Below are 27,090 nucleotides of genomic sequence, written 5' to 3'. Positions count from 1 at the left end.
AGACCGGGAGGAGGGTGGGAAGAGGCAGACCGCTGGGGCTCCAGGGGTTCGGAGCACAGCTCTAGAAATGCAGAGCTCAGAGGAAGCCACACAGAGGTGAGCCCTCCCCGGGCACCCGGCCCTGCCAGAGCCGGGGCATTTCCTTCACGGCGCAGAAAACCCAGGAAAGTCCCTGCAGAGCTTCTGACACGATCTCGGGAAGGCCATTCCGAGCCGAGGACGGGGAGAGGGAGGCACGGCACCCCGAGGCCTGAGGGAAGAGCGCGAGGCTCCCACGGCTGGGGACAGCTTCACTGTCCCTCAGAAGGGAAGGAGGGATGGGTCCTTACGCTGTCTCTCGGACATCCCTCGTGATGCGGTAATTCCAATCCCGGAAAACTTCATTTTCCTTGTCAAACTCCCGTTCGTCTTCGCCGATAGTCACCGTAAACCTTTTCTCTTCAAAATCGGGCTCCTGTTCTTTTCGAATGGTTGCTTTTTTTAAAACCTACCATCGTAAGAAGGAAGAAGTCAACGCTAGTCGCTGTCAGGAAAGGCGGCCCCACAGCGCCCCAGCCAGGGCAGCGGGAGCGGCCGAGGGACTGCAGGCCCAGGCACACCATCTCTGCACCAGCAGGACGGGCCCGCCAGGCGGTGCCACGGAGCTGGCTCACCTTCTGGAAAGGAGTAACAGAGCCGGCCACCTCCTGAGCCAGGGAGCCCCAGATACTCGCTCGTGACGGGGCCCAAGCATGGAGAGAAAGCGGTTCCAGGGCTGGGGGGGGGGGGGGGGGGGGGGGGCGGGCTCCGTGCTGAGCCAGGCAGGGGAATGGTTTCGTTTTATCCTGTCACCTCACTGGAGAGAAAGTGAAGTGAGGGCCTGGAAAGCAGGTCTGGTGGCGACAGATCACAAGCCTGACGGCCAGGGCCACGGGACAGCCTGGAGGGAGGGCGCGGGCAGGCACAGTGGCCGTCTCGGGAAGGGACGGGCCTGCACACGCACGGGCCACGGCTCCAGGAGGCCGGGGGCCGCAGCACCAGCTGGGGTGCGGTGTGACGCCACCCGAGCCACGGGAAGACAGCCCGCCTGGGCCTTGGACAGACCGACGGAGCTCTCTTAACTCTTAGGAAACCGCTCCCTCACTTCAAGGACTTCACTGAGTTTCCAGTCACTGTCTCTGAATCAAAGCAATGCTACTCGTGCTCAAGAATTTTCCTCAGGCCCTCTAGTTACCTCCTTCGCGTGCCGGAGTCCTCGTTCCCAGGCACTCTCCGTGGGGGGCTCTGGAGGGGGTGGAGGCAAAATTTCATCAACTACGGGCCCACCCTATTAAGAAACAAGAAGGGAAAAGTTGAGAAAGCAAGCCAAAGTCAAAATCTATAAAGAGACGGGAGCAAGAACACCAGCTAGAAGGTTATCGGCCGCACGCTCCTGGCACTCCAGGCCTCAGTGTGGCCCCTGACCTGCTGCCCTGAGCCTAGGGTTGCCTCCTCACAGAGACACGGAAGCATCTGGAAGGCGACCCAGTGACCGTGACGTCACAGAAGTGCCTTTTACACAAGGTGTACCGATGGGTTGTAAGCAGAAGGTTCGGAGAGCTTAGCTGTCCCGTCCGTTAGCAATGAAAGAAAGAGAGGCGTTCACGCACCCAGGGGTTGGCAGGCATCAGCGGGTGAGGTCCAAGAGGTGGGGCACCATTAGGCGGGAAAGGTTCGGCTTTGGTGATTAAGGAATAGTTGCCCTTGTCGTTGACTCCGGGGTGTATAAACCTACAGTTCATTCCCCACGTGCAGTTCCCTGTGGAGACAAAAGCCAGGTCAGAAAGGGGAGCCAATCGGAGCACACGAGGTCAGCTTCCTGCCCGCTTTGCCCACAGCGGCTCCAGGAGCGGCAGCTTCACTGGGGGCCCGTGCGGTGCCAAGGGCGCCCTCGCCACCCCACAGGCTGTGCGAACCCGAGTCCGAATGGGCCCGGAGTCAGGGAGCGGTGGTGGCGGGGTCGGGCTCAGAGTTGGGCTGCCTGGGCTCACCCTTCATGCCTGAAACGAGCACGGCAAAGACCCCCCACCCCGTGCCTCCACCTTCACACACACACACACGCACGCACGCACGCACGCACGCACACGCGTGGTTCCTGGCAGGCAGGCCTGGACCGGGCCCCGGGCTAAGGAGCTTCCTGAGAGCAGCACTTCCTGAGTGTTCCCGAAAGGGACTGAGGTTATGCGGTGGAGGAAACGTGGCCCCTGTTCCTAAGTGACTGTGTGAGTAGTTCATTTCCCCCTAAAAATAGAGAAAGTCCAAGAGCTTCCCAATCACAGGTGGCCCTGGGTTTCCTGCTTGGACGACACTGCACCCCCAGAAAGGCTCAGAGGTATGCAAGGAGGACCCTGATTTATTCTGACTCAAAAAACCACGCATACTGAAACAGCCATCACGGAGAAGCATCGAAGGATGCTTCCAGAATTCTGCCAGTCAGTCTCCGGGTGTCTGTACCAGCTCGGGACGTCTGCGTTTCTCCCACCAAAGCCTCCCACATACCATTTCAGGACATTTCTGGACTTAAAAAATGTATTAAAGAGAAAACACACAGACAACCCTAATAATCTGGGTGCTTATAAAAAATATCTTTTAGAATTACTTGGTGACAGAACACCAAGATCATTCAAGGAAACTGCCTGATTTTCCAGAGCAGAAGGCAAGAAGCCGACGTTTCAATTTAACCAGTAAGTGAATCACTTTTTAAAATATTAATTTTGGGGGGCGCCTGGCTGGCTCAGTCAGTGGAGCATGCAACTCTTGATCTCAGGGTCATGAGTTCGAGCCCCATGTTGGGTATAAAGAGGATGTTGAAAAATTAAAAAAATAAAATAAAAATGTAATTTTTTGAACAGGTAGTATCTACACAAGCTCAAAAATAAATATAGCATACAGTATCTAAATGATTTAAAAATGTTTTCAACAGTTTAACACGTAGTTAAAATTTAAACCATCTTTTAATATATATTCACTTTTTAAAAAATGTTTACTTATTTTGAGAGAGAGAGATAGAGACAGAGAGAGGGAGAGGGAGAGAATCCCAGGCAGGGTTCCACACTGTCAGCACAGAGCGGGACATGGGGCTCGATCCCACAGACTGTGAGATCATGACCTGAGCGGAACTCAAGAATCAGATGCTTAACTGACTGAGCCGCCCAGGCGCCCCCCCTGTATATTCACTCCTAAATGTGATACTCCATTTAAATGTTTCTGTTGACAAAACAGTTTTCCTCGTATAAATTACAGAGAACTAGTTGTTTGATATTCAGAAAAAAGCTAAATTTACCTTTTAAACATCATGAATATTTTAACTTACATTAAAACTTAACTAACGTATTGATCTGAGTTAAATGCGAAATAAAGTATGCTTAAAATTACTTCTCTAGAAATGTGAAAATGACTTTTAAAATTGTTTTTTAAAATATTTTTGAGAGAGACGAGCGAGCATGTGTGAGCAAACATGAGTGGGGGGAGGGGCAGAGAGAGGGGGACAGAGGGTCTGAAGCAGGCTCTGCACTGAGAGCACAGAGCCCGAGGTGGATCTTGAACTCACGAACCTCGAGACCATGACATGAGCCGAAGTCAGACGTTTAACCGGCCGAGCCGCCCGGGCTGCCCATTTAAAATTCTTAATTTTTCTTTAATGTTTATTTTTATTTTTGAGAGAGACAGAGACAGAATGCGAGTGGGTTAGGGGCAGAGAAAGGGGGAGACACAGGATCGGAAGCAGGCTCCAGGCTCTGAGCTGTCAGCACACAGCCCGACATGGGGCTTCAACTCACGAACCGTGAGATAGTGACCTGAGCCGAAGTCGGACGCTCAACCGACTGAGCCAGCCACCCAGGCACCCCTAAAATTCACACAGAAGTCAGAGTTTGGGAAATATCATACTACAGGGGGCTCAAAATCCCAGAGTCTCAGAGAGGTTTAAAGAAAACAGACTATGTAGTCCTGTATCTAAATAAAGAATTCCAAATGCTCTCAAGTTCTCTGCCTTTTAAGCCTGTGAGAACTCACACGGCATTCCTCGCCGCCGTGTAGTTAGACTAGCGGATAACACAGGGTTTTCCTGCAGAAACTTTCCGAGCGCAGAAAAGTATCGATATAGGTGCCAGCTTTTCTATGACTTTTTAAACCTAAAATATGTAACTGGGTGGTGGAGAAATAGGTTTGTTAATCTGGGGTTTTTTTTTTTTTTCTTTCTTTCTTTCTTTTTTTTTGTATTTAAAGTATTTCCAAAAGAAAATCAAAAACGTCTCCCCTGAGCCTACTGACAAAACAGACCTTTCACTACGGCCACAGGCAGGGGGAGAAAAGAGGGAGGAGACATCAGACGGGAGCACGAGGGACAAGAGCAGCAGTGGGTGGCCCCCCGGGTCTCCGGCAGGTGACAGGGGCCCGTCCTCCTGGACCCTCTGCTCCGGGGCGGGCGGAGACCCTTGCCGGCCACCAGAGGCGAAGAGAAGGCTGCTCCGGGCGGAGACAGGGGAGGCCTACCCGCACCACCGGGACGGGTGCCCACGGAGGGTGGTGTGGGTCGGCACACCCACGGAAGAGGGCGGCAGAAGCTGTGTGCTCCCGCTGGCCTTTGTACTCTAAGATTCTATCTTCAAGTCGCCTCTACACCCAACATGGGACTCGAACGCAAAACCCCAAGATCAAGAGTCGCACGCTCCACCGACGGAGCCAACCACTCACTAGCCTTTTTAAGAGTGAATTTTTGTGTAGAAGAAAGCCTGGAACGAAGTACCCCCAATTGTCGGATGGTAGAAAGACTTCTATCTTTTACTGTCCTGACTCTGTCAGTATACAACGCTTTCGTAATTTAAGAAAGTATTTTGTAGGGGCGAGCCCCGCAAGAGACTCCGCACGGGTGGCGTGGCACCTGCCTGGGACTCTCTCTCTACCCTTCTCCCACTCGTGCTCTCTCAAAATAAAGAAATGAACTTAAAAAAAACCCCCAGCATTTTGTTTAGGCGAAAATATTCTCTAGAAACTGGAAGAATAAATCTTGTTTTAAAACCCCACAGCCTTCTACTTCTAAAAGAAACTTCACAAACAGAATTCGTGTGGACTGTGACTCTGACTGGACGAATACACGGGCTGACAATTGTGGGAGGACCCTGGCCAGAAGGAAACAAGGAAAGTGGAAGCCGGGTGACGGCGTCAGGACGAGGGCGTGAGTTTCTTCATGATGGTTTACACAGGGCTTTGAAGGCACAGACGACGTTTTAGTTCTTAACTGAAAAGCAAATGTATGAAATCAAAGTAACGTATACACAAAACATATGCAAACGCTCTGAAAGTTAGCGCCACCTCCAGGCCTCCAGGGCCTCCTACCAGAGCCAGTCACCAGTTTACTGGGGGAGGACCAACCAACCAATCAATCCACGGTGTAGCCGTCCCCACTTTTTCCTGGTCATTTATACACTTGGTGTTGAGCCTTGCTTTTTTTTCCCCCGAATAACAGAGCTACAAAGAAGGAACCTGCGTGTTCAATCCCACCAAACCCACGATCGGCGAAACAGACACAAATCTGCAGAAATCAAAGAAACTAAACCCCGAGACGAGAGGAAACCAGAGGCACGTCTCCCAGGCCAGGGCCCTGCTGGCCACAACCACACACCTGACCAAGGAGGAATCCACTTCTCCCGCAGTGTGAAACGTCCGAAGACAGCATCGTGTCTGTGGGCACACGTGTGAGCGTGTATGTGTGGTGGGCCCAGAAACACAAGCAGATTTTTCAATTTCTGACTGTCAGTCTGACCGGTGTCAGTACAAGGCAGTGCTGGTATCATTTCTAGAGGCCGCACTCACTGTATCTGCAAAGTGTCCTGCTACTTTGTTATTTCTGAGTAAGACAGCGGCCTTAGTCACTGGTCCCATTTCCTGTTAGCCTGAATAACTCAGAATAGAAAATAAACACAAGGATCACAAGGACAGAGAAGTTTAAAGCGCTTCATGGTTTTAAAAAAATGCCACTGAAAGGGGTGCCTGGGTGGCTCGGTCAGTTGAGAGTCCAACTTCGGCTCAGGTCATGATCTCGCAGTTCGCGGGTTCGAGCCCCACGTCGGGCTCTGTGCTGACAGCTCGGAGCCTGGAGCCTGCTTCGGGTTTGTGTCTTCCCCTCTCTCTGCCCCTCCCCTGCTTGCGCTCCCTCTCTCTCAAGAATACACATTAAACAAAAAGTTTTTAAAAATTACCACTGAAAGGAGGACAAAATATGTAAACATCTAATATCATGAAGGACAAACCCAAGGCCTACAAACGTGTATTCTAACGGGCATGGAGTCCAACAAACCATTGCGTGCAAGCTTTTAATGACAGAACACAAAGAACTCGGGAGGACTTTCCCCTCTTATTTCACACACACCCGGTCACCTCCAGCGGTATTCTGGGATATTTTGGCTCTCCTGAGGAATGCTTTCCTTCCGGTAACTGAAGTAACTGACCTACTCTCTGGGCTGCTGCTTCTTAAATAACGTAGATTTGAAACCAGTGGTTCTTGGACTTACGGATCTTAGGGCCTCAGAGAGTCACAGATGGGTTTCATCCATTGGCATTTACTATAGAAATTAAAACTGAAAAAAATGTAAAAACCTAATATATGGCAAGTGTCACCTATGTTAACAATACGTTCACAGAGATGCGTTATAAAAAATAACTCTGGGGCGCCTGGGTGGCTCAGTCGGTTGAGCGTCCGACTTCAGCTCAGGTCATGATCTCATACTCTGGGAGTTTGAGCCCCGCGTCAGGCTCTGTGCTGACAGCTCAGAGCTTGGAGCCTGCTTCAGATTCTGTGTCTCCCCCTCTCTCTGCCCCTCCCCTGCTCATGCTCTGTCTCTGTCTTAAAAATAAATTTAAAAAAGTTAAAAAAAAAACAACTCTATTTCAAAAACACTGCTATGAGCGTTATTTTTCTTTCTGCAAACCTCTTTTTTATGTTTGTTTATTTTGAGAGAGAGAGAGAGAGAGAGAGAGAGAGAGAGAGACAGGGGAAGGGAGGGAGGAAGGGACGGAAGAGGGGTGGAGGGAAGGGAGACAGAGGATCCCCAACAGGCTTCATGCCGTCAGCATACAGTCCGACTCGGGGCGCCGACTCTGAGCCGTGAGATCCCAACGGGAGCCAAAATCGAGAGTCGGAAGCCTGACCGACGGAGCCTCTCAGGCACCCTCCTTTTCGCAGACCGCTTGAATCCTGCCATTAAACGGAAGGCAGCCTGTCCCCCGTCGGCTTCTGCGTTCACCCTGCCATGCGGTGTCGCTGCGGCTGGAGCAGGCGAAGAAAACGCAGCCCCGGGGGGCGATGCAGCCGGATGAGGGAGGGGACTCAGCAGGCTTCGAAGAGACCCTCGCGCCCTCGACACTACACCGACCCGGTCCGGCGAAGGCTTCTCGCCGCCAGCCGCCGTGCGGGGGTCCGTCACCCTCTCGCCGAGCACCTCCAACTGTTCTGCTCGCGCCCACCGGTCTATCTCGACCCGTGAGCGGACCTTCTGCCCAGACGGGAGTCGGTGACATCACGCGACGGTCGCTAAACGCCGCGGCTGGAGGTTCGGGCTCTCCCAAACTCTGATCTCCGCTCGAGAGCCCGGGAGCCCAAACCTCATCATTAGCGACGGACGTCGCCAGCCGCTGTCTGTCAGCCGCTGTCCGGGGAGCGGCAGGCTCTGCTCATTTCCGGGCCACCGTGGCCGGTCCCCGCGGGGACGCCGGCTGGCCCAGCCCACGGCGCGAACCTCGCGCGCCCTCCCTGGGGATGACGTCCGCGCCTCACTGCGGCAGAGGGGCTCCGTGAGTACTTCCCAGATCGTCTCGCCGAATGTGCGAAAGACCGGCGCTGCGGGCCGCGGGTCTTCCGGGGTGATGGAGACGTTCCCGGACTGGACTGTGTGACAGCCACACAACTTGGTAAATTAAAAAAAAAAAAAAATCACTGAATTGCATGCTTAGAACAGGCAAATTTTCTGGCACGGAAATTAAGGTGTTTTTTTTCTTTTGTTTTTTAAAGACCTGTACTTGAGCGTAAAAGAATTCTCACTGCTCTATCACAGACACCATTAAATGAAATGGCTATTGTCACTCCGAGTCCACGGGGCCGGCACCTGCCTGCTCGTAATCTCAGCATCACAAAAGTCGTTTTGACCTGGAAGAGAGTCTGAAGAAATGCTAGGGGTTCGCAGGCCGCAGTTTAAGACCTGCTGCTGCTTTAAACAGAACGGAGAGGGGCGCCTGGGTGGCTCGGTCGGTGGGGCGTCCGACTTCGGCCCGGGTCACGATCTCGCAGTCCGTGGCTTCGAGCCCCACGTCGGGCTCTGTGCCGACAGCTGGGAGCCTGGAGCCTGCTTCGGATTCGCTGTCTCCCTCTCTCTCTGCCCCTCCCCGGCTCATGCTCTGTCTCACTCTCTCAAGAATAACTAACGTTAAAAAAAAAAAAAATTTAAACATAAAGGAGAATGCAGAGATTCCAAAGTGGGCAACGGACACCTCTCCCAGGAGGGGATCCTCCTTGAACGGCCAATAAGCACACGAAGAGATGCTCACGTCACCCGGGACCGTGGGAATGGAAATCAGAAGCACACCCACTGGGATTCTCTCTCTCTCAAAAAGTCAGAAAACACCAAGCGTAGGGGAGGAGGACGTGGCTGCCGGGGGCACAACGTGGCGGGGCTGCCCCGAAACACAGCGGGGAGGCGCCTCAAGGAACGGAAAGTAAAGCCACCGCACGACCCAGCAAGCCTGCCGTACACACCCCCAGAATCTCCGAGCGGGGTCTCGAAGAAACATCTGCATCGTTCACAGCAGCCGGACGGTGAAAGATCCCCGGTCCGCTGTCGGACGAGTAGGTGCACGCGCAGCGGAGGACGAACCGCGGGAAGAAAGGGGAGTCTGACACGCGCTAAAACACAGGGGGGCCTCGAGGACGCTGCCACGTGAGGTGAGACAGTCACATAAAGACAACTATCGCACCGTTCTACTGATGTGGGGCACCGGGAGGAGTCGCGTTCACAGACGGCAGGCGGGTGGTCGCCAGGGCTGGGGGAGGGAGGAATGGGAGGTTATCGTTTAATGGCTACAGAGCTTCCCTCGTACAAGATGAAGAATTTCAGAGATGATGGTGGCGATGGCCCCGACGTGAATGTACTCGACACCACAGAACCCTACACTTAAAAAGAGTTACGATGGGGGGGCACCTGGGGGGCTCTGTCGGCTGAGCGTCCGACTTCGCCTCAGGTCATGATCTCACGGTTCATGAGTTCGAGCCCCGTATCGGGCTCTGTGCTGACAGCTTGGAGCCTGGGGCCTGCTTCCGATGCCGTGTCTCCCTCTCTCTGCCCCTCCCCCACTCAGGCTCTGTCTCTGTCTCTCTCAAAAAAAAAAAACTTAAAAAGTTTAAATAGCTACAGGGGCGTCTGGGTGGTTCAGTCGGTTGAGCATCCGACTTCAGCTCAGGTCGTGATCTCATACTCTGTGAGTTCGAGCTCCGCATCGGGCTCCGTGCTGACAGCTCACAGCCTGGAGCCCGCTTCAGATTCTGTGCCTCCCCCCTCTCTGCCCCTCCCCTGCTCATGCTTTGTCTCAAAAAAAAAAATAAAAATAAAAATAAGAATAAAAAGAAGAATAAAAATAAAAATAAAAATAAATAGCTACAATGATAAATTTCACATGAGGTGCATTTTCTCAAATTGTGGGGGGCGGGGGGAGGGGGGCAGGGAAGAAAGGGAGAGGGAGAAAGAACAGGAAGGAGCAGAGACCCGGAGGTCTGTCCCACAGAATGGGCTGGGCGCTATTGATCGCTGGCCCAGTCAGAAACCCAACGTAGGACATGGTTTCAAGAAAATGTTATTTCCATCACTGTAGGGGGAGCTTCCCATCTCGATGACTTAACACAAACACACCAGAGGTAGAAACCTATCGTAAACAAAGTACTGGTGCTTAAAGATGTTTCAACCTATATTCCTGTGTCTTCTTGCCAATGGTCACAGGTATCTATGTACCCATTTGGGCAATGAATGATTAATCCGGGGTATCTTTTAAGAGAACTATAACTAACAAACTTTTCAGGAAGAAACCTCACATTAAGATATAACTTGCATGCCGTGTAATGTCCCAATCTAAAGCGAACAATTTCGCGGGTTTCAGCACATACGTGCAAGGTTGTCCAACCATCATCCTAGAAGGAAACCCTGCGCTCATTAGCCATCACCCCCACTGCCCGTAGCCACTCCCCCTCCCTCCAGGCTCCTCAGTGTAGACAACGGCTAATCCAGTTCCCGCCTCCGTGGATTATCCTGGACAGTTTGCACACGAGGCCTTTCGTGTCTGGCATCTCTCGTTCGGCATGACGTCCTCACGGTTCATCCGTGCCGTTGGTCCCACTACTCCACTCTTCCTGTGGCCGAGTACTATTCCACCGTCAGACGGACCACGCTGTCTGACCATTTATGAGCTGACGGACACGGGCGCTGTGTGCGCTCGTGGGCCGTTTCGAACACTGCCATTACGACCATTCGCGCACAAGTTTTTGGGTGGACGTACGTTTTCATCTCTCTCGGGTGGAGATCTAGAAGCAGAATCGACGGGGTCACGGATGGTCCTACACGCTCGTGTCCTCAGGAGGCGCCAGACTGTCTTCCAGCAGGTGCCCCAGGTCACGTCCCCACCAGCAGGGTGTGAAGGTCCCCTTTCTCCCCATCTTCGTCAAAAGCGACAAACGCTGTTTTATTTTTAAAGTGACTTCTCCTGCTCCTGAAGGGAACTTACACGATTTGTCTCAATGGAACACCAAGCTTATAAAATTGCAGGTAAGCAAAAACATTTTTACCCAAAAACTTGCTCAAAAAAAAGCGAGAGATGTGTTTTGGCACGCCCAAAGAATCAACCGTTTCTTCCTACGCTGTATCCCATTTCTCCGCAGAGTCACTCAACAATCCAGGGGGAAGGTAAATGTATACTCAAAAACCGAGGCTGAGACAAGTTACTGACTCTGCCCAGCCAAGTTGCCGAGAAGGCCGGGTGCCACTAGCCTCAGATTTCTCTGCAGAGAGCCCTGCCGCTGGCCTTGGGCTCTGAAACCCAAGCTGAGCATTCTGGAGGGACCTCCCTCCCACTGACATGTGGCCCTGGAGTCATCTGCGGAGACGGTGCCCTGTGCGTGCCACGAGGTACCTCCGAGGATGCTCATCCGCGGTCCCAACACGGGACCCACTCCGTCGGTCTGCGTGCTTCTGTCGCTAAACTCCGGAAACGACCTCAGGGCTGTGACCCCCGGGAGCACCTGGACCGGAGCGTCCGCGGCGCGGACGGACGGTGCCGCCTCCTGACGTGGAAGCCCGCAGCTAGTCCCGACGGGCCGGCCAGGCTTCTGAACGATTCCACAGCGGTGCCAACCGGAAATGACTGCGTTCGCATCTACGTATGTGCGTAAGTGCATCTCCCCGTGAGGAGTTTCGGCGGGCTGACACCATTTACTCCCACGTAATTATGGAAAAGAGGTCTTCTGCTCAAAATTTTCTGAAATATTGATATTTCAAATACTAAAGCTTGTAAAGAACTGTTAAGAATTTACTTTCTAAAACATACCACACACTCATCTGTGTCCTTAGGGTGACTATGCTGTCCACGAGACAACCGCCAGCCACCCTCCTGAGGACAGAGCACGTGCTGTGCAAAGGACCCATCACGGGCATGTCTAACTCACGAGTCCAAGTATCTCCACTTGGCAGAAGCAGCACGCACGTGGGGCGCCTGGGGGGCTCAGTCGGTTAAACGTCTGACTCGACTTCGGCTCAGGTCATAATCTCGCGGTTCGTGAGTCTGAGCCCCGGGTGCCATGCTGGGCTCCGTGCTGACAGTTCAGAGACTGCTTGGGCTTCTCTCTCTGCCCCTCGCTCTGCCCCTCCCCGACCTGCTCTCTCTCTCTCTCTCTCTCTCTCTCTCAAAATCAAGAAACTTAAACAAAACAAAACTGTGCAGGTAAACGGCACAGGCTAGGAGCCCACACCCCAAGGAGTGAGCCGACCCGGGCCCCAAGCACCCTCTGCGTCACGTCACCCTGGGGGGTCTAGGCAGAGGGTCCTCCGAGGACCAGTCAAGTGCAGAGCCTGTCCTCTCGGCAAGATGGGACTCCACCGTGCCCCTCCTGTCCCACCCCCCACCGCTGCCCCCCGCGATCCGCAAAGGTCCCGGGAGCCTCATCGAGCGCCACTAAGAACTGGGATCCACAACCGCTCTCTGCCCCTCAGAGCCTCCCCCTTCCTTCTGGCTGCACATCAGCATTCTGGATCCAGGAGAAAGAAGTCTGGCCTCCGGAGCAGAGAGGGAAGACCGTATACTCTGTACCTTTAACCTGGCCTCTGAGTGGTATGGAATGTGATATTGGTGGAAGAGGAGTGGACAACGCTGTCCCAACATCTGGAAAAGAAGTACAGGAAGCTCTTGTGAAATTCAGAGCAGACGCGCGGGCCGGGCCAGTGAGCAGGGCGCCCAGGGCCAGCGAGGCTAAGACGAAGACAGACACCTTCCTACCTGTCCGAGGAGAAGGCGGAGTTACAAGGAATAGGCCCAAACTACCGCCGCGTGGCCGCGAGACCCTTACGGACTGGGGTTCTCGCGGCCGTTCCAGGTCACCCATGGTGTTAGTCTGTGACCTGTCACAGCCACGTGGCTTGCACCACTCACCTTCCGGGAGGGAGCGACCTTGCTGCACTCAGAGGCTATCTCTTTGCTATTTGGAAATCCATTCCAAATGAAGGATGTACTTGGATACGTTTAGCAAACAAGCAGCAACTTTCCGTACAGAGGTAGGGCCCCGGGTGCCCGGGGCGTCTGCCTTAGGACAAGGACTACTCATAAACGGCATGGTCACAGCTCTGCTGTCACGGAGGGAGGGCCTGGAGCCACAAAGTGGAAACGGCCAGGCTGGCCCCTCCAAGTCAGTCAAAGGAGGCAAGGACCAGCAAAGGACGGTGCCACCCTGCCACGGTCACGGTCTGGCCCCAAGAACAGCCCTGCACAGGCTTCCGGGCACTGGGCAGGGCTGAGCCACCACCACAGTCCCAGGAAAAGCCAAGACCACACAAGGCCCCACAGACAATTACCTTTCATGAAGAATCGGCAGGTGGGACGCGGCCTCACCTTCCTGTCACTGGGGTCCTTTACTTCGCCCTCCTCCAGATCGTCATCCTGAAACAGAGGACAACGGGACTTAAAAGGCAGTCACCTTAACGAGAGAGGGGAGGTGGAGGGCGTCCACCAACAGGCACGGCTTCCCCAGACCAGAAAGGGTATTTTCACGAGACTGGTGTCTTGGCCACTTGGCAATTCGGGTCAGTTTTCCAAACCTCGATGGGGATACGCCAGAGCTCGTCTACAAGGTCGAGGCGTGACACAAAACACCAAGTAAAAACGCTCCGTGAAGTACGTAATGCTCAGTACAAAGAAGGCTTCTCTGTTTTCCCTCCGGCAGCAATGCTGGGCAGAAAACCGTTACACTTCACACTTTTAGAATTCTGTGCATTTAAATGGTACTTATAAGCCAAAATATTTTGTTCTTAAAACTCAAAACCAACGTCCTCTAATTTAAGAGTCTAGGGGTGGGGAGGAGGGAGGTCAGGCTCAGACCCAGAACCTTGCCTTCTCAGGCCAGAGCTCCTACCTTGGCTGCCAAGCATTGGTGTAATGTGGGAGCTTTACAAACACCAAAGCCTGGGTGGGTTTCACCCCCAGGAATTCCAAAGAACAGCCATGACCTGGACTACTGCTCTGAGCCCTGTCCAGCCTCTGCTATCCCAGGGCCTCGGTCACCACGGACCTGCAGACACTCCCCTGTGCCCCTCAGTTGAGACGCCATCCCCAGGGGTCACCCCCAGCCCCAAAGCGGGTATGCAGGTGCCCTGCTGACATCTTTGGTGGGAGGTCCAGGATGGAGCTCCTCACTGCCCCCCCCCCCCCCCCCCCCCCCCCGTCCTGGCCTGTCCTAGCCTGTCCTACGCTGGCTGGGCCCGTCCTGCCTGTCCTGGCCCATCCTACCCTGTCCTAGCCTGTCCTACCTGTCCTGGCCTGTCTTAGCCCACTCTACCCTGTCCTGGCGCATCCCAGCCAGTCCTAACCTGTCCTGGCCCGTCCTGGCCCAACCTAGCCAGTCCTACCCTGTCCTGGCCTGTCCTGGCCTGTCCTAGCCCGTCCTAGCCTGTCCGGGACCGACCTAGCCCGTCCTACCCTGTCCTGGCCCATCCTAGCCCGTCCTACCCTGTCCAGGATGCTCTAGGACAGTCAACCCAAGGGGTCACACAGGGCAGGGTATGGGGATCACCAAAGCGTCTCCCCCCTCATCCAAAGTGCCGCCTGGTCTGGGAGCCACTTCCCTACTGGTGCCCCACTCCCTCCCAACTCCCCACGGGCCCTCCTGGCAGTGACCTTTCAGAAGCCAGCCCGCATTCTTCTTCCTTCTCCACCGCCACTAACACGCGGCTCACCTCATTTTCAGAGGGTGGATTAGTTTCCTGCCTCAGGACCTCCCCACCCCGGCTCCTTTCACCACAGGTCCTCACAGCATGGGTCACGGCCGCCACGGTCCCGCCTGACTGAACAGGGGTTCAGACCAGGCAGGACTGTGACACTGGTCCAAGCACAGTGTTGGGCTTATAGCAAATGGTCAGCAAACATTTGTTGAATGAAAAACACTAAGGTCAAACCCTGGATTTAGGATGGCTTATCTTTAAAGCGTAAATATTTGTATAACTTCTGCCTGAGAAATATTTACTTATTAAAAAAGCATTTTATGGGGCACCTGGGTGGCTCAGTGGGTTATGCATCTGACCGTTGATGTTGGCTCGGGCTGCGATCTCACGGTCATGGGATCAAGCCCTGCGTTGGGCTCTGTGCTGACAGTGCAGAGCCTGCTTGGGATTCTCTCTCTCTGCCCCCCCCCCTACTCGCTCAAAACAAATAAACGTTAAAAACAATAAAAGTAAAAAAGCATTTTATAGTGAAAAGAACAAATGCCTGAAAGTTATATCCCTTAAGAGCCAACAGAATGATTTCTTTCTTTCAAAAGATTAAATAATTGGGGTGCCTGGGTGGCTCAGTCGGTTAAGCGGCTGACTTCGGCTCAGGTCACGATCTCACAGTTCGTGAGTTGGAGCCCCGTGTCGGGCTCTGGGCTGACAGCTCGGAGCCTGGAGCCTGCTTCCGATTCTGTGTCTCCCTCTCTCTGCCCCTCCCCTGCTTGCGACCTTTCTCTGTCTCTCTCTCTCAAAAATAAACGTTTAAAAAATAGATAAATAAAAGGTTAAATAATTTATTCAAGAATTTTTTTTAGATCTCCAGAACATATTCACATTCTAAGTGGAAGTCCATACCCGTTAAGCACCACCTCCCCACGTCCAACCGCAGGAAGATTTCCTAGGTCTCAGAGATGTGTTTGCTTCCTGGGGCATGACGGAACACCTCTCTCCTCTGGTCCTCTAGAATCTTTTTTTTTTTTTTTAAGATAATTCCCCATTTATTTTTGAGGAGGCGGGGCAGAGAAGGGGAGAAAGAAAGGGTATCCCAAGCGGGCTCCACACGGTCAGCACGGAGCCCAACGCGGGGCTTGATCCCACGAAGCACGAACCTCGAGATCACCACCTGAGTGGAAATCAAGTCAGATGCTCAACGACTGAGCCCCCTGGTGCCCCGGGTACCTTCTCTTTACAACTGCTCTCACGCCGATGGCTGCTAGACTAACACCTCAGGTGCTATTTGCTCAAATCGAGGGCAGATTCTTCTTTCTCATTAGGAAAACAAAACTCTTCTGAAAGGTTACACCCCATTCAAGTCCTCCTGCTTTACTTGGAAATCAAGGCCCAGGGGTTGAGCTGAGGAGCCCAGGAGGTGGCCCTGCATGGGTCAGGGCTCCCAGTAAGCGCACTGGATCAGATTTAAAGAGGTATTTCTGCAAAGCTGCTACTTTCGATACTTGCCAGAGCAGGGAGGAGACCGGCCCGCCCATCTTAAGACTGGCGAGCGGTCACGTGAGCCGTGTTCTGTGCGGCTGCCAAGAAGGCTCAGTGCTAAGAACGCTCGAACCACACGTAAGGCGCACGCGACGCAACGTCGACCCAGAGAACACAAGACAGCATCTACCTACTGGCTGCCGCCCTCTAGTCCCCACACCCACTAGGAAGGAGACAGAGGGCTTCCCTGTCATGTGCTGGACGTATGGTCTCTTCTCTAATTATAAAACAAACAAGAACGATGAATAGACCACTCAGCGATATAATACCGTGAATTTTTTTCTTTTTTAAGTTTACTTATTTTGAGAGAGAAAGAGTGGGCGAGGGGCAGAGAGAGAGAGAGAGAGAGAGAATATCCCAAGCAGGCTCCAAGCTGTCAGCACAGAGCCTGACGTAGGGCCCGAACTCACAAACTGTGAGATCATGACCTGAGCTGAAATCAAGAGCCAGACGCTCAACCAACGGAGCCACCCAGGCACCCCAACAGCTGAAATTTCAACTAACCATTCATTTATTTAGTACGATGGCTTTTCAAGTGATGGTTAATTAAAATGACTTCAACTGTGCAGTCTCATGCAAACACAGGTCAAGAACGACGTCTCTACAGCCACATCCACACCACTCAGTCGTCTGCGGCTGTCACATCACGTGTGTCTTTCAGACCTCCTGGTCACAGGGCCACAAGCTGACACAGCGGAGAGCAGAGGACAAGGAGAGGCCCTAGGGGTCCGGCCAGAAACAACCTGCTGGGTGCACACCTGGGACACCACCCGTGAGGCTCTCGGCGACCCCCACCCGGGACAGACTAACAGCCCCACGTGGAACTCAGGGGGTGGGCCAGGTTCTCTGGAGTTTTCAGAACTGAGGGACACCAGGCTGCTCGTGTTTCCTTACCAGTGCCCACTCAGGGCAACACACACACACAGGGCACACTGCACTTTACCGGCGTTACAAAATAGGACTGCGGGGGGAGACTGGACTTGAATCCCGGCAGTGTGACCACGGACACAGGCCCCACTCGAGCCGGACTGTCTGTCCTCCACAGAACAGGCTGCTCCGTGCCAGGCGCTGCGCTCACGGTGCTCCGTGTGGTGCCTCACAGAAAACCTGAGCAGTGAGCGCTCAAGAGTGGTCATGATTTTAGCGGAAAACTACCTCGGAGGCGATATGCCAAATAGGACCATGTACGGGCCGCCTGGGGGGCTCAGGGGGTAAGTATGCGACTTCGGTGCAGGTCATGATCTCTGGTTCATGAGCCCGAGCCCCACGTCGGGCTCTGTGCTGACAGCTGGGAGCCCGGAGCCTGCTTTGGATTCTGTGTCTCCTTCTCTCTCTGCCCCTCCCCCGCTTGTACTCTGTCTCTCTCTCAAAAATAAACATTAAAAAAACTAAAAAAAAAGACTTTCATCTAAGAAAAAGAATAAACATCAGAAAAACCCCTGACCATGTGTGTAGACAACGGTAGCATAGTTTGACATCTCCGTGCAGGTCTTTATCTTGCTTTAATAAAAACAAAACAGAACAACAAACCAACGCCTGCATATTATCTACACAAGAAGCCACTTCCGCCACAGCGGCCCCTGCACTAAGGCAGGTGAGTGGGCACCATGTGACGGCACCATGGGGTGGGGGAGGGCGGGCACGGACACCGTGCCAGAGGTGCTGCATCTGTAAGATGGGGGTGACAATCCTGGTCTATGACCCCTTACCCAACACCCCTGGGGCCAGATGTGGTCTAGGAATTCAGAAGCGTTTTGGTTTTAGAAGGCGATATAGCAGGGGTCAGAACAGCACCCCGGAACGGATGCGGTCATCCTTCTGGGGGGGGGGGGTGCACGACCAGCCACACGAGGGGTAAACACAGGATCACAAACAGCCTCGCATCATGTCGGGCAAGGTCTGCCACCAGATGAGCAAGGAAACCTGTCCACTCTCAGAGCTCCTGGACTCCCCGGCTCAGGGTAAGGACTGGGGCCTGCACTCTCTATGTGCCTGATCTGGTGTGGACTCTCCTCAAATGAGGGGCAGGCAGCTGCTTCCTGGGCTTCCGCGAAGCCACGCAGCAGAGGAGAGCGGGGCCCCTGCAGAGTGAAAATCCTGAGCCACCAGAGGGAGACCTTTCGTAGGAGATACTATGTATCTAGATATAAAAGGAACAGGTAGATTTAAACGGGAGAAAATATAAAATACCACCTGCCAAGAAAACACTTCCAAGGATTTTTGTACGTGTGGGGGCCCGAGAGGAGCGCCGTGGACTGTCCACTGGGGACGGGACGTGGCTGCTGTCCCGCGGTCTGAAGGGCCACACTGCCAGCGTGAGAGCGATCGACAAAAGCAGGTTTGGAACAAAACACACAGCCCACCCTTTTCCACATGGATGACACCAAATTCTATTAACCAAATGGCAGGTAAGATACAAACCCAGAACCAAATACATGAGCAGAAGGAAGGACGGACACACCCGAGAGGGGAGGACTTGCCGGGAAAGGCAAATCGAAGACCCACAAATCTGAGTGCTCCTCGAACCCTGATGGAAGGAATGGCCACGGCCAGACTCGGCAGGTGCAGGAGGGAGGAACCTCACACAGAGGGGTCCATTTCTGCGGGCTCCACCCCCTCTTTCGAGAGACGCCCAGGCAGAGACAGAGCCACAGGTAGGGCCGGGGTTAAGTGTGGCTTCCAGAGCAAGTGAGAGACTGCTGATTCAATACGAAATAAGGCTCCCCAGGGACTGGCCATCGGGGACCCTCAGCCTCCACTCCACAAACAAGCCAGGGTGCCCGTGTGCAAAATCCCACCCCTCCCACAGGAGCAAAGCAGCATTTCCAGAAACATATCTGCATCTGAAAGGTATTTTGGGAGCACACCAAACACATACAAAGGTAATTCAAGATCTTGGGCACAAATTGTGTGGTTTAGGCAAAAGAAGTTTAAGGGCTTACTCCTCCGCATATCAAGTCACGAGTCCCAGTGACTGGACATCTAAGAGAGGAGAAAAGGCAGGACGAGGCATCACGAAGACGAGAAAGCACTTGGCTTGTAGACTCTCCCACTCAGCTGTTCTGGCAACTCAAGGCCAGGAGGGCTGCAGGGAGGAGGTGGCAGGTGTGCGGGAGGGGCCTCTGGACAGGGAGCCTGCAGGGTACGGGGACCCTTAGGGGTGACGGCGAATGCAGATTCTCGAGGTAGAAGCCAAACCACGCATCTCCCGCTCACAAAACATCCAGGTGGTTCACTTGTGATATGAGAGGGCTTGTAAGCAATGGGAAAAAAACACCCCTCTGGGATGGATGCTTTCCGTGAGGCCAGAGGCGACTTTGCAAGGGTTGACTAAAGGGGACCAAGCCAAAGGACCAGCGAAGGCAGGCTGTTTCCCCCTCCATCAGAGACCCGGGCCTGGGAGAGGGAGGGGACACGGCACAGGAACGCCAGTGCGGCATCTCGGTAGGGACAACGCTGCAGCGGGGATCCAGCGGGGAGTGACGGAGGGCTGGGACCAAGACACGAGCAGGAGGAGGAGGCCAGGAGCAGCTGCTCCCAGACAGGCCGACGCTCGTCCACACCGGGTCCTACCAACTGGGCTCAGGCAGGGCTGGTCACCGACACCCAGTACAGGAGCCGCCCCGTGCGAATGGCTCTCCGGAGCAGACCTTCCTTCTGCCCGCTGCCACTATACATTTCAATGGCACGTACCCCAAAGTAACGGGGGTTTCACCTCTCTGCTCAGAAGGCAGTTAGGGGCTGCCCACAACAGGCCAGTTCTGGCGAGACACAGACGAGCCGGCCAGGCAGCTTCTGGACTCAGGGGACGTGTATTTCCGGAGGCGGGGGAGGGGGAATGACCCCGTAAATTCAGACTGTGCAAATACAACAAAGTCCTCAGCCAGGGATAACGGTCGGGGGAGGAGGCAGAGCCCACGGAGAGGAAGCGACACCTAAGCTGCCAGTTACAGGGCGGGGCGCAGCCGGACACGGACAAGGGCAGGAACCCAGCAGAGGTGCTCGAAGAGGCCACGTGTGCTCCTGTCACCATTCACTGGGCCTGCCCTCCGCTTGCGGAGGTCTGTCTCCAAGCGGGGCACGAGTCCTGCTCTGCCCCGTCACGTCCCCGCGGCGCGGTGACCCAGAGGCACCATCCGTGGTGTGGGAAGGAGACGGCTTCCGCGTGGCCGAACAAAGCCATCGCCCGGTCTCCTCAGCCGCACCGTTTCCACCTAGGCTGGGGCCCCTCGTGGGAGGGTGTGTGGAGGGCAAGCCAGCCAGCCGGCCAACCTCAGGATCTCCAGGGGCAAGAAAGCCAAATTGGGCTTTTATTCCACGTGCTTTTTCTAGGGCAACCAGCCAACCTCCAGACGACGGGCATTTTCCAGGGCTGCCTCGGTTCAACCCAAGGTCCCGCACCACCACATCTAAGTGCAGCCGGCAAGCCCACTGGTGCGATGACACCACGGCCGTCCGGGACCCGCAGGGAGACACTTGGCCCATATGATCATGGAAAGGTAGGAAAGGAGCTGAACCTCCCCCTAAGACTCGTTCAACAGTTGAGGCAGGAAGAACTCGCAACTGGCCCTCTCTGAGTGGGGAATGGGCCGCCAAGGACCCCCGGGCCACGCCTGGTAATCAGCCCCTCCCTCGTCATCTTCTCAGGACAGAACAAAGACGGGGCTTTTCGCTCTGCAACACTGACAACCACGCCCACAGGCGCCTCGGCCAAGAATTTCATCTTCTGCCTAAAATTTCACCCAAATGGATTAACTCAGGGTCAAGACCTCTCTTCCCTTGGACGGGCCTGTGGCAGAGGTACGTCTTCCAAAACCGGAAAGGCAGCATGGCTGGGAAACCCAAGGACGCCTGCATAACCATACCCTGACAATACCCTTTAAGTAAAGCCAAGGTTATTAGCAGAGCTGCAAGAAATGAGCTAAAATTCGGAGCTTGTAACCACATACGTCGCGTCCCCACCAAGTTCTGTTCTTACGAGCCTTAGATAAGCAATGTTTAAAACCAGGCACGACCACGGCCTACCGGCACAGGTGAAGACAGAATGGGCACCTAAGGAGGTGTGGTGCTTACTGCGGACTAGGTTAGGTATTTAAGCAGCAACCTTTTCCCTCCTCCAACCCAGAACGTTTCTGACAGATCCCACACACCTTCCCCTGTAATGACTCCCAGACAAGCAGCGTCGCCTCCCCTGGGGTACCTCCCCCCCCCCCCCTGTTATTTCAATGTGCTCTGTGCCTCTCTCGACTCCTTTGAGTAAAAGCATTACTCGGTAGGACTTCAGGCTCTTTCTCCCCAAAACTCAACTTTTTAAAGATCATGATTACAAAAGACACAAGAACATGCTGTGGGAAAAAGACAGTCTCTTCAACAAATGGTGATGGGAAAACTGGACAGTGACATGCAAAGGGAAACAGGGCCACTTTCTTACACCACAGACCAAACAAACTCAAAACAGATGAAAGACCTAAATGTGAGACCTGAACCCACAGAAACCCTAGAAGACAGCACAGGCAGCAATTTCTGCGACATTGGCCATAGGACCATTTTTCTACATGTGTCTTCTAAGGGAAACAAAAGCAAAAATAAACTATTGGGACGACATCAAAATAAAAAGCTTCTGCACACCGAAGAGAACAATCAACAAAACTAAAAGGCACCCTACGCAATGGGAAAAGACATCTGCAAATGACGTATTGGATAAAGGGCTGGTATCCAAAATCTATAAAGAACTTACAGGGATGTCTGTCCTAGTAGGAAGAGGGCGTGTGACTCTTGATCTCAGGGCCGTGAGCTCAAGCCCCACATGGGGTGTGCAGATTCCTTAAATAAATAAAATTTATGGGGCGCCTGGGTGGCTCAGTCGGTTGAGCGCCCACCTCTTGGTTTTGGCTCAGGTCGTGATCTCACGGTCACAGAGATGGGCTCCGCACCAGGCATGGTGCCCGCCTGGGATTCTCCCTTGCTGGCACGCGCACACACTCTCTCTCTCTCTCTCAAAACACAAATAAAACAAAACAACTTAAAAAACTCAACACCAAGAAAATAATCCATTGAAGAAATGGGCAGAAGACACGAACAGACACTTCTCCAAAGAAGACATCCAGGTGGCTCACAGACACATGAAAAGATGCTCAACATCACTCACGTCAAGGAAATACAAATCAAAACCACACTGAGATACCACCTCACACCTGTCAGGATGGCTAACATCAACAACACAAGAAACAACAGGTGTGGGCGAGGATGTGGCTAAATGGGAACCCTCTTGCTCAGATGCTGGGAACGTAAACTGGTGCAGCTGCTCTGGAGAACGGCGTGCAGTTTCCTCAAACAGTTAAAACCAGGTCTAACTCCCCTACAGCCCAGTAATCCCACTACTAAGTACCTACCCTCAAAATACGAAAACACTCATTCAAAGGGGTACGTGCACCCCATGTTTATCGCGGCATATTTACGATAAACTGTGTAGGCAGCTCTAGTGCCCATCGACTGATGAATGGATAAAGGAGATGGGGTGTAATACACGACGGAATACCATTCAGCCACCAAAGAGTGAAACCTTGCCATTTGCAACAATGTGGATGGAACTAGAGTGTATTATGCTGAGATAAGTCAGAGAAAGACAAACACCATATGATCTCGCTCGTATGTGGAATTTAGGAAACAAAACAAAAGAGCAAAGGGACGGGGGTGCTGATGGTTCCCGGGGGGAGGGGGGCTGGAGATGGGGGAAACGGGCAGTGGGGATCAAGGAGGCGCGTGGCGTGCCGAGCACCGGGTGATGTAGGGAAATGCTGGATGACTGTATTGAACACTGAAACTAACACCATGCTGCATGTTCACCAACTGGAACTTAAAGAAAAAACTTAGAGAGATAGATCACGATTTAAGTCCTTTCAGCAGGATTATGCATCATGAAAACCCAGCCTATCCGTGTCTGAGATAATATGTCAGCAATACCTTCCCCATAACCTGAAAGTCAAATTATTTAAATAAATTCTAACCAAGTGTGACGGCTTGATCAAAAGCTGGCGTGTTCGGATGCACCTGTTATCCATTCCTAAGGGCCCCTTCAGGGACACTTCCAGCCGGGACCCTCAGAGGATGGGCTGGGGGGCAAAGATAAAAAGGCCTGAAAGAACAGACAAAACTGGAAGGAAGCTTCTGGAGCCCACCAGTCTCAAGAACCTAACAGGAACTGAAAATCCACAATGGTTTTAGTTGAATGTGAACTCAAATATTATTTAAAGATAGCAGAGAGAGAAACGACGTCTTGTCACACAAACCTAGAACTCAAGGAAACAATCGGGGCCGGGCGTCTGTCTGCCCTCCCACCAAAGCAGCAGACGGTGGCGGGGGGGTGGCGTCCACAGGACTTGTGCCAGCTGCTGACCGGCAGGCCCAAGCTCTCTGGGCCTAGCCTGGTCCTCTTCGGGTCTGGCATTCCCGGGTTACCACGGTGACGGCTCCCAGAGTGGTCATGACTTCCCCGCACCCCGCCTCCTCCCTCCGCCCGCCAGCCCCGCCAGCCCGGCCACTCACATCCAGCTCCCCGTCGTCCAGCTCCCCGTCATCGTCCTCCTTGCTCTTCTCCTTGGAGGTCTCCAGGGGCTCCTTGTCTTCCAGGCAGTGAGCACCCGCGGCCCCCTCATCCCCAGGAGCCCCGTCCCCCTTCTCCTCGTCATCCTCAGCGCCAGCCTTCTCAGCCTCGTCCTCCTGCCCGGCAGGGGCCGGCTCCTCGGGGACCTCCTCGTCGTAGTCTAACTCATGCTCGTCCAGGTCCCTGGTGACGGACGAGGCCTCGTCCCTCAGGTCGCTCGCGCGCTCTTCCTCCCCGCGAGGGGGGCTCGCGGGGCCTCTGCTTGGGTCCTGGTCCTCCTCGTCAGAGTGACTCTCCTCCTCCTCCTGGCTCAGTCCCGGGGCGGCGTGGTCTTCATCCTCCAGATCGGAACCCCTCCCCCCAGCTCCGCCGAAGTCCTGATCAGACCCGCTCTCCCTCAGAATGTCATCATCCGAGAGCCTCTGCTGTTCCTCCTCTTCGTCCTCTGGAGAGCGAGGGTCCCGTTCAGGGCTCTCGGCCACATCCATCGGTACCCACAATTCTGCAAAAGAAAAAGAACGCAGGTGCACAGCACTTAGCAAAACAGAAAGCAAATCTGCCCTGGTTTTCCCGGGCCCACACTCGGTCCTGACCGGCAGGAGGGCCCGGGACCCGCACTTGGCCCAGCACTTGGCTCCTCCAGACCCCAGGCCCCCGATCACAGACCACTGCTGCTGGCTGCGCCGGCAGGGAGGCCGGGAGGCCAGCACCACCCACGGGGTCTCCACCAGGCTGCATGTACTAAGCTGGGAGGTGAGCGCCTCACATCTGCGGCGATCTGGCAGAGACCTGGTGTTCTTGTCACAAGTGCAACCCGGTAAACAAAGTAGTAAGACAGCTGTTGCAAGGGACAGCTTTTTCAATTCTTAGAGTAAGAACTGAAATTCAAGAAAAGTTGCACGACTGAACGAGACAGCAGAACCGAAGGCACCCCTCAAGGGTCTGAAGCAGAAACCTTGGCCGGCCTTGGGAGTCCCCAGGTCATGGGCTAGCTCCTGTTCCCGAACGTGCTTCTGTAAGCACGGCCCTGACTGTCCCAAAGGATCACTCAGGACAAGCTTTAAAAATGCAGACCTGGGGGCGCCTGGGTGGCTGTCGGTTGAGCGTCCAGCTTCAGCTCAGGTCATGAGCTCACGGTCTGTGAGTTCGAGCCCCACGTCGGGCTCTGTGCTGACAGCTCGGAGCCTGGAGCCTGCTTCGGATTCTGTGTTTCCCTCTCTCTCTCTCTCTGCCCCTCCCCTGCTCACGCTCTGTCTCTCTCACTCTCAAAAATGAATAAATTAAAAAAAAAAAAAAATTAAAAAAAAAATGCAGACCCGGGGCCTACTCAGAGACCTGTATGTTGGAGCCACCACCAGACGCCCCGAAGGTGGCACTCACTCATGCACCCTGTGATTTCCTCACAGCAAAGTGGAGAATCACCACCCTAACACAGGTATATCACGGAAAAGGACTCTTGCAGAAAATCTTACATGTTTGAGTAGTTTCACGTGTAAAAAGACTGTCATTTCAGAAGATCTCACTTTTATTTTTACCAATCTGGATTTAATAATAAAGTGTATATTTTTTGGTTTTCCAACCTTGATGTCCATAGACAGTATACTGTTTCATTTCTTCCTTAAAAAAATGTTTTTATTGTTTGTTTATTTTTGAGAGAGACAGAGCATGAGCAGGGGAGGGGCAGAGAGAGAGAGGGAGACACAGAATCCGAAGCAGGCTCCAGCTCCGAGCTCCAGAGCCCGACGCGGGGCTCGAACCCACAGACCGTGAGATCATGACCTGAGCCGAAGTCGGATGCTCAACCGACTGAGCCCTCAGGCGTCCCTGTTCCATTTTGGAGACTGCACACAGTGGGACCGGAGTATATGTGCAGGAAACCAGCACCACTCACCAGCGCAACCTGGAGTGAGTCACTGTTGCAACAGCAGGAATGGCGAAGGGCTCAACGTTCACCTGAGTCTTCAAAGTTATTATTTAAGATGATGTATGTCACAATCATGCTACTTGGTATTTGGTACTGGAAGCACACACATATGACTGCATACTTCAATACATACAGAAAACTATTGGGGCGCCTGTGTGGCTCAGTCAGTTAAGTGTCTGACTTTGGCTCAGGTCGTGATCTCACGGTTCACGGGTTTGAGCCCCTGCATCAGCCTGCTGGCTGTCAGCACAGAGCCTGCTTTGGATCCTCTGTCCCCCACTCTCTCGGCCCCTCCTCCGCTCGTGCTCTAGTGCGCTCTCTCTCAAAAATAAGATATATAAAATTATCTTATGCATTTATGTAACTAAAAATTAAACACGTATCTTTCAAATTTATACTTTTGAAAGGAGAACCTGTGTTTAAAGATGCATACCAAGAGCTGGTGCCCTAATTGATAGAAACACTGTTTTTGCAGTTAATGGAAATTATTATAATTGAGCACACGTTAGGACAAATCACCTAAAATTTGCCACTTTATAAATCAACCAAATGACCGCTGGTAATAGAAATTTACAAACCTGATCATCCATTCATAGCCACAGTTTTGAGCATGATTCACTTTTCGGTCTTCCTAACTGTACTATCCAGAGGTAGGACTGGGGACTATTGGGGAGAATTTTTTAAAAGTCAGTCCTCAAATGGTGGACCCTGCTGAATATCAAGTAGGCCCCCCTGCCCCAGACAGCACGCCTACTGCCCCCCGTGAGATAAGCGAGGTGCCTGAGAGCTAAGGACTTTCCACGCTCAGCGGTCAGACAGGGCCAGGTTGCAACAAGCACTCGGGGCCCCTTCCCCTTTCTTGGTGGACAGTAAGCTTTTCCTTTGTGCAGGAGTCCTATGCCCATCTCTGCACAGATCTTCTTACGCTACATACAAGACACCTCTGCACACGGGGCAGCTGCTGAATCTAGACCTGTGCCCTGTGGGCAGCCGGTCACACGGAGCTGGTTACTGAGCCTCAGACGCCCCGACCGGAAACCTGACAAATTCTGATTTTCACATTTTACAGTGCGATGGCAACCCCAGAAAACAAAATGACTTCCCACTTAAATCAATCGACTGTTATCTAAAATTAAATGTCCCCTCAAACTAGATTAAAAATCACACAACTGATAGGCTGCAGAAAACACCTTCCAAGCCCGCCACTGGCCTCGCAACATACTATCCTGTTCAGAGCCACGAACTCTCCTAACCTGGTAACAGCTCTTTTCTGGGGGTCATACGCAAACCGGTTTGCACTTTGGTCTCGCTGTCATGATTAGATCCAATCAGACTGCCTTTTACACTTTGGGAACTTGAAATCAAATCCTAGAGTAATAAATGGAAGAAACACAGTACCTAACTTCAAATACCCAAACTAATGCAAAAAGTGGGCAGTTTACCCGCTGGGGGGCTGCATCTCAATGGGACACCCAGTGCAACAGTGTGGCCTCTGTGTTAGACCTGGACCCCAGCTTCCTAGAGTCGGGACCTTGGGCACACCTCGGGCC

General features: G+C 53.4%; 1 protein-coding gene across 4 annotated transcripts in view; it reads right to left on the bottom strand.

Annotated features, from left to right (window-relative positions):
* The window catches only part of ZC3H18 (zinc finger CCCH-type containing 18), a 59,575-nt gene that overhangs the window by 28,216 nt on the left and 4,269 nt on the right, over window positions 1-27,090 (bottom strand). For 3 of the 4 annotated variants that reach the window (XM_042968180.1, XM_042968179.1, XM_042968178.1), the window contains 6 exons: window positions 23,559-24,118; window positions 13,116-13,200; window positions 12,358-12,429; window positions 1,629-1,777; window positions 1,214-1,306; window positions 330-487 (listed from right to left, as the gene is read on the bottom strand). In XM_042968180.1, the coding sequence (XP_042824114.1) occupies window positions 330-487; window positions 1,214-1,306; window positions 1,629-1,777; window positions 12,358-12,429; window positions 13,116-13,200; window positions 23,559-24,104 (1,103 nt within the window). In that variant the 5' untranslated portion in view covers window positions 24,105-24,118. The remainder of the gene's footprint in view (window positions 1-329; window positions 488-1,213; window positions 1,307-1,628; window positions 1,778-12,357; window positions 12,430-13,115; window positions 13,201-23,558; window positions 24,119-27,090) is intronic. The other variant, XM_042968181.1, reaches the window with a different exon arrangement.

This window comes from Panthera tigris, chromosome E2 (assembly GCF_018350195.1).
Source record: "Panthera tigris isolate Pti1 chromosome E2, P.tigris_Pti1_mat1.1, whole genome shotgun sequence".
NCBI classification, from domain to species: Eukaryota; Metazoa; Chordata; class Mammalia; order Carnivora; family Felidae; genus Panthera; species Panthera tigris.
This window is presented reverse-complemented; position numbering and strand designations above follow the sequence as displayed.